Below are 17,111 nucleotides of genomic sequence, written 5' to 3' on the forward strand. Positions count from 1 at the left end.
AATACAGCCTTCAAACATTTCCGGATTTATTTTCCTCTCCATTGGCTTCTCCTGAAATCCTTTGGTAATTTATTTTCTTCTCCATTTTTGCTTTGCTTCTCCAGCAAACCGACATGTCTTCACTGTTCTTCATCATGGCTTCCATTTATCTTCTCCATTGAACATTTGAAGCTGTAATCTTTCATTCTCTTGCAGAAGCTAGTCAGCGACTCCGAGTCTTCCATCTGGTGAGTTGCTTTTATGGTATAATATCGATCTGCTGATCTGCTTCAATGGTTAGCTCCTAATTTTGCAAGAACTGAAAATTTAAAAATAATGTGATTCGAGTACCTGAGCTGATAGTGTTGATCTTGTTATGGATTTGAGTTTTTCAGTTTTTAAATTTGATGATGGTCTCTCGGTTGATCTTTTGATACTGTTGATTTCAGAAAAATGAGTCCAAAGAAGTGTGATCTGCATCTGCTCTGTTTTAGCATTCTAAAAGAAAACAGAAAATTGGGTTTTAGAAATAAGATTCTTTATGATGAGAATGCGGTTTTTCTGGAATTTGTTTTCCTTGGAAGATCACTTCAGAAACCTATTGTAGAATAGTCTAGAAGAGAGTTTGAATGCTTATCCCTTGCTTTAATTACGAGATTCTTTGATAAATTTTTTTGGTACAAATACAAATTTTCCTCTCATAATAAAAATAAATTCTTATACTAAATACAATATATAAGTAGCAATTAGGATTACTGCAAGCTGTAACTATGGAAAATGAGATTTTTTTAAATAATAATAATAATTGATGTGCGAGGATTCTGTTTCTGTGGTTGATGAAGGTGCAGTTAGTCTGAAGTTTTCTTTATAACAACTGAAAAAGAAACTCTAGGCGTATGTTTGGATAGGAGAAAAGTGGAGGGAAAGAAAAATTATGGGTGGAAAATAAAAGAGAATCTAAATTTTGCTTTGTTCAGGAAAATAAAAAGAGAGCAAAATAAAGTTTTGTTTCCTCTATTTATTTTCTTTCTAAATTGGAAGAAAAAATAAAATCTTTCCAAACATAAAAGAGAAAAATAAAAACTAGAAAACAAAAATATTTTCCTTCTCTTATTTTTCTTCTTCTCCACATAATATCCAATTAGAGTATGGAAGAATGGATCCACGAGATTGAAAGCACTTTCTTTTCTAACTTTGATTGATTTGAAAACTTCAGCATCAATGAACCAAAATCCATTGATAAGTACAATTTATTAACTATTTCAATTTTTATAAAAGAATCCTAGCTGCATTAACTATTTGTTGCTAATTTCTACATGCATTCAATATTTCAATCATGCGATGGAACTGATATCTGCTTCATGGATTTTGTTTTGTGCTGATTATTTTAAAAAGTTTTTCAAGTTTGTGATTATGTACATGTTTCACAAGAAATTTTCAAAAATGGCATTTTTCTATATTCACATCCACTTATATATGTACTATTATACAAAATTAACCTTTTTAATTTGAAAAATATTTTTTAAGAAAATATTATCTAAATTTTATGATGTGGGACAAAAAAAAAATCAATTAACAAAAAATATTTTAAAAAATTATTTTTTTTAAAGTAAATGACTTTTTATTTTTAAACTTTTAGAATCTTGCTAATACTATTACATATAAATTTATTAATTTTTATTTTTTAATATTATAAATAATTATTTTCTTAAAAAATATTCTTCAAAGAAAATAATTTTCAAGATACATAAACGAAATCTTTTAAAAATATTTAACCCATATACATATATTTCATTTTATTCACTCTTAATTGACTAATTAAAAAAAAGGTTAAATAAAAATACAAAATGGTATTTATTAAGCACAATAATTTAAAGATTGAAAATCTAAAAATTAAAAGATTAACTCTAACCACTAGATGAACTAATTGTGCACTACACTTTATTACTCTTGGCCTCTCTTTTTTATTTTCTTTTTAAATGCAATAATGTTTTCTATTAAAATGTGATAAAGAATTAAAATGTCATAGATTCACAATTTTTATTTTTTAAATATGGTTTGATATGCAATTGATAAAAACGAGTAAAGAATTGTTGAATTTTGAAATAATTTTACAGATAATTCATGTTTAAAATCGAATTTCAGATAATTTTTTTATTATATTAATACTAATAAACAATAACAATCTTATACAAAAATAACAATGTATTTAATTCATAATTTAGCAGCCAATTATAATACATCTCTCCCAAAGAAATTCGAGTAATCGATTAATTAAATTTAATTCATAATAGAGTTAAGACAAAAATATATCACTATTTAAAATCAAAGAATTTCATAAAATTTAATTTAATTGTTTTTTTTATTCCTTTGTTTAACATAATTTATTTTATAAAAAAAATTCAAATAAAATTTAATAAACTTATACGAGATTTCAATTTTTTTAAAAATAAAAATTTTCAAACTAACAAAAATTGAAATTAGTTTAATTGAATTTTTTGAGAAATTTTTAATTTCAGATATAGTAATCAAGTTTGTAATTAGAATGCAATTTTTTTAATTTAAAAATAATTTATTTTTTCAAAAAATAAACCATACATAATTTTATAATAATTCTAATAATTTTTTTAACAAAATAAATGGTTCCCAGCACAACTTCTGAGATCTTAAATTCTATATTTTTATCATAATTAATATTTATTAAATTAACATAAACCGAGATTTCAATCATATATTATTACTGTTGGTGTCCATTACCCAACATCCCTTCTGGTTTGTGTCTCTCCCCTTTCTTACGTGTTTCTCTCTCTCTGTCTCTCTAAAAAAAGAAAAGAAAAAAAAAAAAACGAAGAAATTCACATTAACATTGTAGTCATAACCACCTCTAAAAAAGTCTAGCTAAGATTGATTCTCATCATACCACTCTCTGTTTCCATGCGAATTTTGACCTTTTTTTATTCATATAAACTTGTTGCCCACATGTGCGTTTCATGGCTCTTTGGCCTAATGCTTCTTGTTCTTTCTTTATTATTATTATTATTATTCATTCCTTCTTGCAATATAAAATGATCAAACTGCTAAAAAGCTTTTGTGTTTGTTATGTTTCAAGAATGGATTACAGGTTGTATCGATTCTGACTGCGTTTTCCTCCATAGAGAGTGGTTCTAATAAACTATATGGATTCTTTTGGTTTTTCACGGAGGAGAGCAAATCAAGCCCTTTCCTTCCATCCCAGGTAAAGTTATGGCTATATTTTCCTTCATTTTCTCTCTCTTTTTACATTTTTCTTTTTAAGGGTTTTTTTTTTCAAGTGATGTAGATGAGTTGGTGTAGCTATTGGCATTGATAATGGAAGAGAAAATGTGCGTTCTTTGGGATTATCATTATATATGAAGGTTTAACGGGATTGAAACTCAAAGTTATTTTCTTCCTTTTATTTTTTTTATAGGTTTGTAATTTAGGATGCGAGAAGGTGCAGAGCCAGACATGGGAGGCACGAATCGGGGGTCAAGAATTTACACTTGTTGAATTCCAAAGAAATTCAATATTTATTATTATCTGGGTTGTTTTAAATTAATAATGATTCTTAACGATCCATGATGCATATTTTAATCTGGGTTTTTGCTGGGAAGAAGAAGAAGACCTGAGTTTGTTGTTATTATTAGAAAGAGGAGGTTATCGATGGAGCCATCATCTCCGCTGCCTAATCCAGCTCCTCGGAAAAAGATGACCAAACAATTGACTGGAAAAAAAGATGATACAAAACTGCATTCTGCAGCTAGAGCAGGAAATCTAGCTGCTGTAATGGAAATCTTTTCTGATACAGGGGAGAAAGCGTTGAAGGAATTGCTAGGGAAGCAAAATCAATCAGGAGAAACTGCCCTTTATGTCGCAGCCGAATATGGTTATGTCGATTTAGTTAGGGAGATGATTAAATACTATGATCTTGCTGATGCTGGTATCAAAGCGAGAAATGGGTTTGATGCCTTCCATATTGCTGCCAAGCAAGGAGATTTAGGTATTGTTTCAATAGTAGAACTATTTGTTCTTTTTGGTTTTTGTTTTTTTTAATCTTTAAGAAAGATGAGTTAGTTTTGGCTTCTGTTGTTTCAGAAATATTGGCACTTCTGATGGAGGCCCATCCAGAATTGGCTATGACTGTTGATTTATCAAATACTACAGCATTGCACACTGCTGCAACACAAGGGCATATAGAGGTGGTGAATTTTTTGTTGAGTGTAGGAAGCGGCCTGGCAACCATTGCTAGAAGCAATGGGAAGACTGCCTTGCATTCTGCAGCAAGAAATGGACACCTGGAGGTTGTTAGGGCACTTGTGGCAATGGAGCCTGGGATAGTGACAAGGATAGATAAAAAGGGGCAGACAGCACTTCATATGGCGGTAAAGGGGCAAAATGTTGAGGTGGTGGCGGAGTTGATTAGAGCAGAACCTTCGTCGGTGAACATGGTGGATACTAAGGGCAACACAGCATTACATATAGCAACTAGGAAAGGAAGAACACAGGTGAATGGATTCTTTCCCTTAATCACTAAAGACAACTTTATTCTTTTTTCGTGGATGGCTTACTATTCCGAGCAACGTTCTGTTCTTTGTGAACTGAACGAATGGAACGAATGCTTTTGCTCTTATGAGTTGAATACCAGTTTTGAAATGTTTGTTTATGTCAAATTTCTTAATTATTTCATTTGCTTGCCTTGAATACCTTGCCTAGTTACTGAGCACATGTGATAAATAAGAGGGTGAAGAGGACTGGTTCAGTTTACTAAAGACGACTTAATTGGGAAAACGTAGAACACTATGTATGTAGTGAGATTAAATTTATACAAATGTTGGCTTCTTTTATTCTTTGTTATAATCTGCCCAGTTGGTTGATGAAATTGTATGGGATGTTGACTTTTGAATAAGAGCTTGACATATTTGACAACTTGATGGTTGAATTGAATTGAGGGGAAATAATTCAAAATTGGATTCTGTAGAATTGAGATTATGCTTCTTCAAACCACTATAAAGCCTGAAATTTATAATCTGTAATGTCAGCTTGCAGGGTTTGCTGATTTCCAAATTTTACACCTCTTCTAGATTGTTCCGTAATTTGGAAGGATTTACTTTTGAACACCTGTTTCTTGAAAGCTGCTTCATAAAGCACAACAGAACCATCTTCAGTGTTACAAAATTGTGCACAAATCCAAATAGCATTAGTGCTTGGAAATGAAACAGATTAATTGACATAGTAGTTTTCTGTTTGTGCAGATTGTGCGGTTGCTACTCAGGCGCGATGCAACAGACACAAAGGCAGTCAATAAGACTGGCGAAACTGCCATTGATACTGCAGAAAAAACTGGACACCCAGATATTGCATCCATTTTGCAGGAGCATGGTGTTCAGAGTGCCAAAACTATTAAGCCACAAGTAACAAATCCAGTACGAGAGTTGAAACAAACTGTAAGCGACATAAAACACGAGGTTCACTACCAGTTGGAACACACCCGTCAAACTCGTAAGAGAGTACAAGGCATTGCTAAACGTCTTAACAAAATGCACGCAGAAGGCCTTAACAATGCCATCAACTCCACAACCGTTGTTGCTGTCCTCATTGCCACAGTTGCCTTTGCAGCCATCTTCACTGTCCCCGGCCAATACGTAGATGATCCAAGCAAAATTCACCCAGGACAATCTCTTGGAGAAGCAAACATTGCAGCCAAAGCTCCGTTTATAATATTCTTCGTCTTTGATTCTATTGCCCTCTTCATCTCTCTAGCTGTTGTGGTTGTGCAAACATCAGTTGTTGTCATAGAGAGCAAGGCAAAGAAGCAGCTGATGGCAATCATTAACAAGTTGATGTGGATAGCTTGTGCACTTATTTCAGTAGCATTCTTAGCTCTGTCATTTATTGTGGTGGGCAAGCATGGGAGGTGGCTGGCAATTGGTGTTACAATCATGGGAACAAGCATAATGGTTACAACTCTGGGAACTATGTGTTACTGGGTAATTAAGCATCGGATCGAGGCCTCGAACATGAGGAGCATACGAAGATCATCGTTGGGAAGCAGGTCGCGTTCATTTTCAATGTCTGTAGTGTCAGATACTGATATCTTAAACAATGAATATAAGAAAATGTATGCAATTTAAATACCTTCCAATCCCATACATGATCTTTTTTTTTTTTTTTTTTTTTTTTTTTTTTTTTTTCCATATTGCATCTTGCATTTTCTTTATCCTCCAATGAAGTTTACTTCTAAAATGTACATTCTTACTAAGCAAATCATATATATTGAGAAATTAAAACAGGTATGGTGGCTGGTGGTGGCATGGCAGAAACCACCAGCCTTGAGTTCTAATGATGTCAAATTTGGGATTGGCAGAAAACTGGATGATAGTTTTATTTTAATTAAGTAGTATGCATTTAAAATCTCTTTTTCATTAGAAATTATTTAGTTTCATGGACTCACTTTAGCCTGAATTTATTATAATTTCAAGCTTTTTTTATTTAAAATAACTTGAAATATACTCTTTGATAAAAGTGAGAATTTAAAATTCTATATCTTTATTTGAAATTTTAATTCTACTTTTGGAGGGGAGATTTAAAATAAAAAAAAAAAACTAATTGCATTAAAATAATGTTATAATTTGTATACTCCCAACCTTCCTTAGGCCTAGTCCAAACGTCAAGTCGAGTCTTTAATCAACCCGGTCCAATCTCACCAATTATTTGCAAGCAATTTCTTTTTTTTTTTTCTTTTTTTTTTTTTAAATTTTAAACAAGAAATATAATTTTAATTTTGTTGTTTTTTGTATAAATCATTTTCTTTCAAGTAAAAAAAAATTAATACAAACTTCGTTTTTTTTTAATTTCAATAATCTAATTCACTTCTCCATTATTTTTTTACTAAATAAATAAATATATAAAATTTATTTATTAGATAAAATTGGACTATACTTGCTGGTTTGACCTGTCGTTAGAAACTAGATGGAACAGAATTAGGTTAAACTGAAAATGAACCAAAAATCAAAATGAGAGCTGAATGAGGCAAGATCAAAAACTAAAACTTGTTTGTAACTGAAAAAAAACTAAAATTAGAATTCGAAATCGAAAAGAGCTAATCTTGAGTTGAACCAGCACCGCACTGATTTGCATAAAATTTAATTTTCCAAGCAAGACAAACCTTAATGTTTTTTATTATAGAATGCACAAACATTCCATTAATTTTTCAGGCAATACATATTTCGAAAAATCCAATTCTTTATGAGAGGACCAAACACGATGAAATTGACTATCATTTTATCAGAGAAAAGGTAATAAAAAGAATAATCAAACCAAAATACCTGTACTCCAAAGAACAGACCGTAACTATCTTCACAAAGGCATTGCACCCTTCACAGTTTAAATTTCTATTGAACAAGTTGAATATAAAGAATTGAGGAGAGGATTAAGATTATTCAGCATTAAAGGAAGTCAGTATTAAGATTATTCAGCATTAAAGGAAGTCAGTTCTATCTTGTTCAAGACTATGACCGGTTCTGTCTTAATTAAAACTGTGGTATAAACTCGACGGACAGACAATAGAGATTCAGTTAGTTAAATTAATTAGCTATGCTAATTTACTGCAAATTACATATTAGTATTAATTTCCTTTCGGTTGTGTATTTATATATACTTGTACATATAGTGATGAAGAGGAGAATAATATTTGCATTAACTCATGTCTTACTTGTAATGATATTGATTACCTAAATATATATAAATAAAATAATTTCAGAAATTAAATTAAAATTATATAATAGACAATTATGAGATTGAGATTCATTTAATTTTAAAAATAACCACCAGTGCAATCTCAATTAGTAAATATAAAATTTAAAAATAATTTTAATTAAATTTTTATGTCCATTTAATAATAACCAATTAATTTTTATATTTCAATTTTAATTGTAATAATATGTTAAAACAACTAGACATTAATCAAAAAAAATTTGAGAGGTGAATTAAAGAAAGTTAACGTTTATTATAACTATTTAATAATTTTTAATAGTAAATTCTTGGAGAGTCAATATAAAATTTAAAAGACTCATTAATAACAAATTTCAGTGTAACTATTTAATATACACTTAGCAAACATAAATTAATAATAAAGATTTAATAACCGTTATATTTTTTTTTATTATTATCGTATAAAATAATAATTTAATTATTTTTTACAATGGAAAAAAAATCATTGCGATAATTATAATCTTCATAGATACAGAAAAAGTCAATTATTAAATATATTATTTTATAATAAAAATTGATTTTTTATAATAATTAAATTACAATCAAACTATTATATTAGTAATATTAAGACAAAAATTTCATCCGTTAAAATAATTGCCTAAATCCCATAATGTGATAATGACAATGCGATTTACCATTGTTAAAAAAGAAAAGAAAAAAATTAAGCATTCTAAGACTTTGAAGTTATAAACATCCTTTGAACTCTTGCTTGGATTTAGCATTTTTATCTTTATGGCAGGAAGACGGCAATTCTATATATATATATATATATACATAGCTCAGCTCAAACCTCAAGTATTTAACTCTTTCATTAATTGTTCTAAAAATGGAGGAAGTTACGATGCTTCTGACTCTGATATTGGTGGTGCTCCTCTCCATCTCCCTGCAGGCCTTTTCACAAGGTAAGTTTCTGTTCTGAAAATCAGAAAGAAATATGTATATATATAGAGAGAGAGAGAGAGAGAGAGGAATGCTGACATCTATAACAAAAATCAGTAACTTCTGTAACAGAACGTTATTATGACTTAAGGATTGATTGTGGAGCATTCAACCAAACGGCGGCAAGGAATCAAGATGGTCATATTGTTCAATGGCTCACCGACCAAAATTTTGCATACACCGGAGAAAACCAACTCCTCAGCTACAGCCAACACTTTAGCACAATGAACTCTCTACGATATTTCCCTGCTGGTCAGAGGAACTGCTACTTCTTACCCTTGGATTCATCGGACAGAAAGTTTCTGTTTCGAGCAGGATTTTATTATGGAAACTATGATGGCCTGTCCAAGCCTCCAAGTTTCAATTTGGAGATTGATGGAAATTTTTGGACAACAGTGACAACTAACTCTACGAATAATAATAAGCCTGTTTACTATGAATTGATTTACAGGATCAAGAGAGACAGTGCTCAAGTGTGTTTGGTCCAAACAAGTGATGAGATTCCATTCATTTCTTCCCTTGAAGCTAACGAAATTATTCCAGAAGATGTCTACAGGTTGATGGAGAACAACACAGGTTTGCTTCTTCATAGCAGGATCAATTATGGAGCAAACGCTACTATTGAGTGAGTTCAACGTATAAACTTATTGATATAAATTTTCCAAGAAGTTCCTTACAGTCCAATAACAAAAAAAAAATCCTGAATTTTACTCGTTTTTGCATTTAACGTTCAATTTTGACACCAACATTTAAAATTTCAAATTTTGAAAAAATTTTATCCAATTTGAAAAAGCAAATCTTTTTATTCTATTATGTTTATTTTACAAACAGTGCTACACATTTTCCCAATTGGATAAATTTTTTTGGAAATTTAAATTTTTGGACTTTTGATACTAAAATTAAAAGTTTAGGATTAAAACACAAAAATGTATAAAAGATGAGAATTTTTAGTGCTATTAGCCTTTCTGATAAAATTGATTATGTATGCTATAGGCAACTCAATCGCGAGCAAGATTGGTTCAACCGAATTTGGAAGGCCAAAAAAATGTCGGAATATCTCAACATTGTTTCTGCCATAATCGTTGATGACACAATGCTTGGTGAAAATTATCCACCATGGCCTGTTATGCAAACTGCTATACAAGCAAAAAACATCTCTGACTCCATTCATCTATCTGTCAACTTTTCTGCTCAAACAACTACAGTAGCCTACTTTGTGCTGTATTTCAGGGACCCAATTGGAAGATTTACTGAAAGTATTGCCCAAGTTGAGATTTTCATAGACAGCCAAAAATTGGGAGCTACTGATGTTCCTCCCGATTATCGAACTACTGATGTGTTCCATGTGGTGTCGTTTTATCCAGTTAAGGTTAATGGTTCAGCTAATGTAACCATTTCTCCTGCAAAGAATTCTACGTTAGCACCTCTCCTTAATGCCATGGAAGTGTTTTCTGTAGTTAATATGCCTTATGCTTCCAAGGCAGCTTACTTGCCAAATCTTTCTGTTGTGTCTTGTTTGGTTTTCTTACATCTGTTAACCATTATTGTTTCTGCTACTGAGCTGTTCTAAAGTATTGTAATTCCATGAGTAATGCTGTTTAAATCCATGTTTGTGTAGTTTATGTTTCAATAGACTATGATCCTAGCCTGGTTCTTGGAACTCAACAGTAAGACTGCCAATTATAAGTGACTGTTACATATCAAAGTGCTTTGTTTACCATACTACATCGTATAAATAAAAGTAAGGCTACTGTTAATTATGTGCTTGAATTTTGCTTTGTTCACAAGAAGCGATGAATACAGAAGTCGTGAGAGAAACTTTTGTCAACTCAGAAGCATCCACTCCATTTTTAGATGATCACTTAGTGTACACCTAGTATCTAGGTAGCTGACTAGCTCATATACAGTCCAATTCTTCTGCAGACTACATGACGATTTTATAAATGAAGTATCTAGTTAATTTACTCCAAATGACAGCAATTGTGCTTAACTCTGCAACTGATATCTGTTGACAGCACACAAACTGATATGGCTCGGTACTATGTTTCACCGGAATCAGGTACATATCACTCAGAGTTCTAGATGTTGAAACTCGGCTACACACTTACCATTCGAGTTAAGGTTTGACACCTTAATGATAAGGTTCAAACTTGGATGGGTAACTTACACGGGCAGGTTGGAATATGTGACCCGGACAAGACACTCAGACATCTTACGTAACATATGGACATGGACCCTTTAATAAATAACTAGTTATCATTGATCCGTAAACCTTGTATTAATGGTAATATTCATATTATTATATTGTTTCTAAATTTATAGCAATAGTCAATCTGGCATACCTTAAACATACAACTTTGAAATGCTCATAAATCCTCTACATTATTTCATTTTTTTATTAAGTACTTTATAAATTATTAAGTACTTTATAAATTTGAGCGTTAGAATAACGGTCACCTCATACACTTCATTTATTTATTTTTGTGTAGACTGATTGCTCATTGTCATATGTACATCAGATTCCTAGACTATATCACAAACCTTAAACCATAATATCTGAAGTAAAGACATATTCATATGCTATCCTTTGTGTCATGTTAGATCTTCCTGGTTTGCATTATACTTTATTTGATGTCTAACTGTGGATTACACAAGCACAGGCTTTGTGGGCAAGAATCAAGGATCAATAATTAATCAACATGATCCTGTAAGAAGGGATTTACAACTTCATATACTATCGAACAGCGCAAACTGTTTGATTACCGTTGGATTACCTCAAGATTTAGTAAAGATGACAGGCCTATTATAATTATATGGAGACTACAATGCACTCTATTATGTTGTTATTACCAAATTTTTGTTATTAGAAGATGGCGACATCGATCGATAGAACTCTATTATGTTGCTATTAAAAAATTTTTTAATCAATGAAAGTTTTGGATTATGTTCAAATTGACAAACATTACCAGACAACTTGATTCAATTTATTTTTCAATGAAAAACTCAATTTTCTTGTAATCATCAAAACGTGTGAATCCCATTAATTGTTTTTCTTTCTTTGCCTCTAGTAATTTTCTATAATAGTCATCTGATAATCCTTAACAGAAACTTCCAAACCCACTTGACAAGTTTAGAAGATTATCAATGGAGAAGTTCTTTCTCTTCCTCTTCCTCTTCCTCGTGCTCTTGTTTTTTCTCAACGCTGCTGTATCTCAAGGTATAGACTATCACTTGACAAGCTTTCATTTGCACTTTCTTTAACATACAATAGCTGTTCAAATTCTTGCTATGTAAAACTCATTTAATGATATCTGAATTCAATATTTAGATAATTCCATTTTCTGCTATTTCTAATCTTATTTTCTTTCCAAATACCATGAATCAAATTTTTAATATGATATCGTAGTATTAATGATCTTATAAAAAAAAATCAAGAGAGCTCACAGAGGTAAGAAAAAAAACAGTTTCACAAATGAATGTTTGATGCCAAGAAGATTTTTGAAAAGAAATGTTCAACAATTGAAAGATGATGGCGAAGAGAAATGCTTCATAAATTTTATATTTAGAGAGAAGTGTTCTATATTCAGCTGTTAATTTTTTTTTTTTTAAATTTCATTATTTAAATAAATTATAGGATTTTTTGGGTTATTGGATATTTAGTTGAGATTTTTACTTTTTGAATTAAACTCCGACGATAGCATCTTATTTTACTATTATTTCATGCATGGCAGACATGAAGAATTGGGTAGGGATTGACTGTGGATCACAAACAAGCCAGTACAAGAATGAACTCACATGGCAGACAGATGAAGGTTTCATTAAAACAGGTGAAAATAAATGGATCTCTCCCAACAGCAAGACAAAACTAGACCAACTGAGAACACTACGAGTCTTCAAAGAACAGAACAAGAACTGTTACAGCTTGCCAGCTCCGACAACAGACAGGTACTTCATTAGAGCTATGTTTCACTACGGGAATTACGATGGTCTCTCAAACCCACCAACGTTTGACCTCCAGTTTGATGGAAACAAATGGATTACTGTCCAGACTTCACTTTCTGACACCATTTTCCATGAAGTAGTGTACGCAAGCAAGGGAAATAATATCAGTGTATGTTTGGCTCGCACTCAGGATAACCAGTTCCCATTTATTTCCATGCTAGAAATTTGGGCAATTCCTGACGATTCCTACGATATCATGACTAGAGACAAAGCCTGGATTAAAGCCTATCGCTACAGTTATGGTGGTTCTGATGTAATTCTTGGGTAAGAATTTATAACCACTATTTCTTCTGAAACTATATATGCACCCGGCTGAAACAGCACAAGAAAAGAATGCTTAGTAAACATTTCACACTACTGGAGTCGGTGACCGACCGGGGCAGGCAATGCCGTCCCTCTTTCCTTAAAATTTTAATTTTTAAAAATAATAAATTAAAATTATATTTTTATTAAATTTAATTGTAGTTAAATTATAATTAGTTTAACTTAATTGTATTAACTTAAACTTATTAAATGTATATTTTACTTATATTATTGCATTAATGAATATTTTAACCTTTTAAATATAAATACTGCACTGATTGTCCAAAATATAAATGTTATATGGGCCGTTGACTAGAGCTACGATGCTTGCAACCTGCAGTTACCCAGAAGATAGGCTGAACCGCATATGGGTGCCAATGACACCACAAGATCTAAATGCAGTGAAAGCCAATTTCACTACCCTGGACTATACAACTGTGAATTATCCTCCTGATGAAGCAATAATCCATGCTGTGGAATCTCCACTGCCGTCAGAATCGATCCTTTTGCAGCCTTTTACAATCACTGAAATGACACGGCTTGACCATGTTTCAGTATATTTCACAGAAATAGTTCAAGATATTAATGCTATTAGGACTTTTGATTTATATGTGAATGGAAAATGGGAATTCACGATTACCCCACAGTACAAAAACTGTACAGGTTACATGATAAATACTCGATCTTTCACTTTTCTGAATGTTGAGTTATTTCCAAGCTTTGATTCCACATTACCGCCGATAATTAGTGCCATTGAAGTATACACGGCCACAGACTCTCTTGTTTCTGCAGGAACCTCACAAGATGACTGTAAGTAGCTTCAATTATTTCTGTCTTATTCTTCCTAGTTTGCATTTCCTAAAATCCTGAAACAGCCCATCTGTTGGAAACAGTGGATGGTTTAGCTGTTCTCATAGATTCATTCGAGCAGCTGAAGGGATGGAGTGGTGAACCTTGTCTCCCAAGTGATACTGTGTGGCAATGGCTGGCTTGCACAGGCAGCTACGTGAACCCACCAAGGGTCACTTCAATGTAAAGAATATGAGATAATAAATTATCAAAACTTTGTCAATTTTCTAGCATGTTAATTAGAATCCCTTGTTTTCTCTGACAGAAAATTTTCACCTGTTATGTTGCAGAAACCTATCAGGATATGGTCTGAATGCTCATCTCCCTGATTTCAGCCAAATGCAAGCCCTTGAAACAATGTGACTCATCTATTCACCTCTCTTTTTTTTTTTTTTTTGTTGTTTATCCTCTCTTATTTATTTATCTAGTTATAACATTTCTTTGCTTTTCTTCGTAATGATTTCAGAAATCTGTCAAACAACAGTCTTTCTGGTCCAATTCCAGATTTCCTTGGAAACCTGCCCAGTCTAACATTGCTGTAAGACTAAAACAACAAAAAAATAAAATAAAAGAATAGCTCTCAACTAATTGCGATTTCACCTGAATATCTTTGTTATTCTGATTTCTTAGTGACCTTCGAGATAATGGCTTTTCTGGAGAGATTCCTCGAAGTATCACTGATAATAACAAATTAACTTACTAGTAAGAGTGACTTGCTTTCATTTTTCTTCTTAAGTTGAAATATTCACCACACAAATTTTCTGAAATTGTCTGTTCTTTTTGCATATGCAGCTTGGATGGGAACCCAAATCTCGATCAACCAAAGAAAAAGAATTTAGCACTTATAGTTGGTTTAGCCGTTGGAATACCAATATTCCTACTACTAGTAATTGCAGTGATAATTATAGTTTACTTCTCAAAGAGAAAGCCACCGGCACCTAGCCCAGTGCAAGCAACGGAACTACAGATGGGTGAGACAAATCAAAATGAGAATACTTTTGTGACAGTAACCACAGAAGCAATGGTCAAGCCAAATTCAATAGAGCAAACAACTTTACAGTCGGAAGGAGAGAGTTTTACATCAGCACCAAATGGCACACATGCAAATATGCCAATACATGCAAATGGCTATTCTGCAGAAATAAGTGGAGAAGATATTTCAAGCAATATTAATTCTGAAATTAATAATCATCAACTTGGGGTTCAAGACATTGATGAAGAAGAGCTAAATGATCTACTTCGACAGCATGGAAGTACAGGAGCCAATGTGAGAACATAAGTTGTTAAGCCCTGTGCTTCTGATGGCTTAACTAAGGCTTTAGGTGATGTTTTTAGAAAATTAAAGAAGCATTAGTTTTTTCCCAACTTTACCCCTTGTCTATATTGTTCACCATGCATCATCTATTTCTTTCTTATATCATTTTCCCCGGTGAATGTAATAAGTGTACTATAAGGGTGACAAACTTTTGTCAGTTGCTTGTATTTTTATTTTACAAAAAAAAATGTTATCCAATAATTTGAAATAAGATAGATAAAGACTAGCATCTTTTGAGTGACTTACAATTTGCCTCTACAATTTCAGAATTTGATTAAACCATTGTTATGAATGCACTCACCAAGTCCTGAGCTGGAGTAAAATGTGAAACAGTGAAAATTGCTAACCCAAGAAAAATCACAATGAGGAATGATGGATTAGTGATTTTCTCGGGAGTCAGCATTCAGGAATTCATGAGAGATAAATTTAGAAAATTAGATGGAGAATAAATGAAAGAGGAAGAGCATTGTAGAACAATTTGCTAAAAAATCTCTTAAATTTTCATCAATAAAAAATCATATTTATATACATAGAAAATTTCATCAAAAAATATAATATTAATGACAAACATAGAAAATGAAAATAATTTTTACATATTCAATAAGATTTTTAGATATCCGATTAACATTAAATACTCAAACTTTTTAGAAAAAGTAATGAAAAAAAATTTTAATTTTAATACTCAAGATTTTTCACGACACTCGTTTACAACTTTAGACTTGCAATGCTTAAGCTTTACCTCTCCATTAGCTTCCGCTTTCCTTAGAGGATAATATTTCACTTTGATGTGCTTTGTTCTACCATGAAAAACTAAATTTTTAGTCATAGAAATTGTAGATTTATTGTAGATTTATTGTCCACCCAAAAATGTTGTCGCTTCATTTTTAACCATCTTCAAGTCTTGCATCACCTTTATAAGCCAAATAGCTTGATTTGTAGCGCTTGTAGCAGAAATATACTCTACTTCTACTAAAAATTGTACAACTACATCTTGCTTCTTTAAACTCTATGAGAAAATACTCGAACCAAGTGAGAATACATACCCATAAATGCTTTTGGAATCATCAATACTACCGGCCCAATCACAATCTGAATATCCTTCTAGCTTCATAGGAATTCCAGTTTTAAACTATATTCCATGATCAATGGTTCCCTTTATATAACGGAAAACCCTTTTTGCAGCTCCCATGTGTATTTCTCCTAAATTTTGCATGAATTTTGAAAGTAAACTAGTTGAAAATATTAAATCAAGTCTTAAGATGGTCAAATACAAAATACTCACAATTAAGCTTTTATATGTTGAAGAATCAACCCTTGCATCTTTATCTTTTTTGGACAATTTCTTATTAGTTACCAAGGGAGTTGACATAGTCTTGTACTCTTCCATTTTGAACTTCTTAAGAAGATCTTTAATATACTTTTCTTGAGATAGAAAATACCTTTAGAGTTTTGATGAATTTACATACCAAAAAAGTATTTCATCTCAACCAAGTCAATCATCTCAAGAAGCATTTCCATTTCATCTTTGAACTTCTTTATTTGATCACCATCATCACTTGTTATCAACAAATCATCGACAGAGAGAAAAATAATCAATTTTTTCCACCATCAACTCTAGTATAAAGAGTAGCTTCATTAGGGCTCTTCCTAAATCTATAATCAATTAGATAAGAATCTACTTTGTTATATCAAGCTCTAGGAGCTTGCTTTAGCCCATACAAAATTTTGTGAAGCTTGTACACTATTTCTTCTTTGCCTTTGACAGAATGGCCAGGAGATTGTTCAGTATAGATTTCTTCTTGCAAATCACCATTTAAAAAATCAGATTTTACATCCAGGTAATAGATTTTTCACTTGCATTGAGCTGCTAATGCTACTAGCAACTGAGTTGTATCATACCTTGCCACTGGAGCAAAAATATCAACATAATCCATGC

The 17,111-nt window shown here is 31.8% G+C and overlaps 3 protein-coding genes across 5 annotated transcripts; all 3 read left to right on the forward strand.

The window, feature by feature from the left end:
• On the forward strand, positions 1-6,142 carry LOC110625700 (ankyrin repeat-containing protein At5g02620). 3 transcript variants are annotated; one of them, XM_043961529.1, is made up of 6 exons: positions 1-227; positions 3,089-3,214; positions 3,299-3,341; positions 3,428-3,997; positions 4,093-4,502; positions 5,250-6,142. In XM_043961529.1, the coding sequence occupies exons 4-6, from the start codon at positions 3,661-3,663 to the stop codon at positions 6,126-6,128; spliced, it is 1,626 nt and encodes a 541-aa protein (XP_043817464.1). In that variant the 5' UTR covers positions 1-227; positions 3,089-3,214; positions 3,299-3,341; positions 3,428-3,660; the 3' UTR covers positions 6,129-6,142. The 3 variants fall into 3 exon arrangements, with proteins under 3 accessions (XP_043817464.1, XP_021627024.2, XP_043817463.1); XM_021771332.2 differs by lacking the exon at positions 3,299-3,341; XM_043961528.1 differs by lacking the exons at positions 1-227; positions 3,299-3,341 and adding an exon at positions 2,682-2,960.
• Positions 6,143-8,562: 2,420 nt separating this feature from the next.
• LOC110625701 (uncharacterized protein At1g24485) lies at positions 8,563-10,534 on the forward strand. Its single transcript, XM_021771333.2, has 3 exons — positions 8,563-8,669; positions 8,779-9,331; positions 9,700-10,534. Exons 1-3 carry the CDS (start codon positions 8,594-8,596, stop codon positions 10,274-10,276), a joined length of 1,206 nt encoding a protein of 401 aa, XP_021627025.1. The 5' UTR covers positions 8,563-8,593; the 3' UTR covers positions 10,277-10,534.
• Positions 10,535-11,769: 1,235 nt separating this feature from the next.
• LOC110625702 (probable LRR receptor-like serine/threonine-protein kinase At1g05700) lies at positions 11,770-15,422 on the forward strand. Its single transcript, XM_021771334.2, has 8 exons — positions 11,770-11,923; positions 12,438-12,972; positions 13,352-13,821; positions 13,905-14,043; positions 14,151-14,219; positions 14,327-14,398; positions 14,491-14,562; positions 14,653-15,422. Exons 1-8 carry the CDS (start codon positions 11,851-11,853, stop codon positions 15,137-15,139), a joined length of 1,917 nt encoding a protein of 638 aa, XP_021627026.2. The 5' UTR covers positions 11,770-11,850; the 3' UTR covers positions 15,140-15,422.
• The last annotated feature ends 1,689 nt before the right edge of the window (positions 15,423-17,111 follow it).

The sequence above is a fragment of the Manihot esculenta genome, chromosome 11 (assembly GCF_001659605.2).
Source record: "Manihot esculenta cultivar AM560-2 chromosome 11, M.esculenta_v8, whole genome shotgun sequence".
In the NCBI taxonomy this organism is placed as follows: domain Eukaryota; kingdom Viridiplantae; phylum Streptophyta; class Magnoliopsida; order Malpighiales; family Euphorbiaceae; genus Manihot; species Manihot esculenta.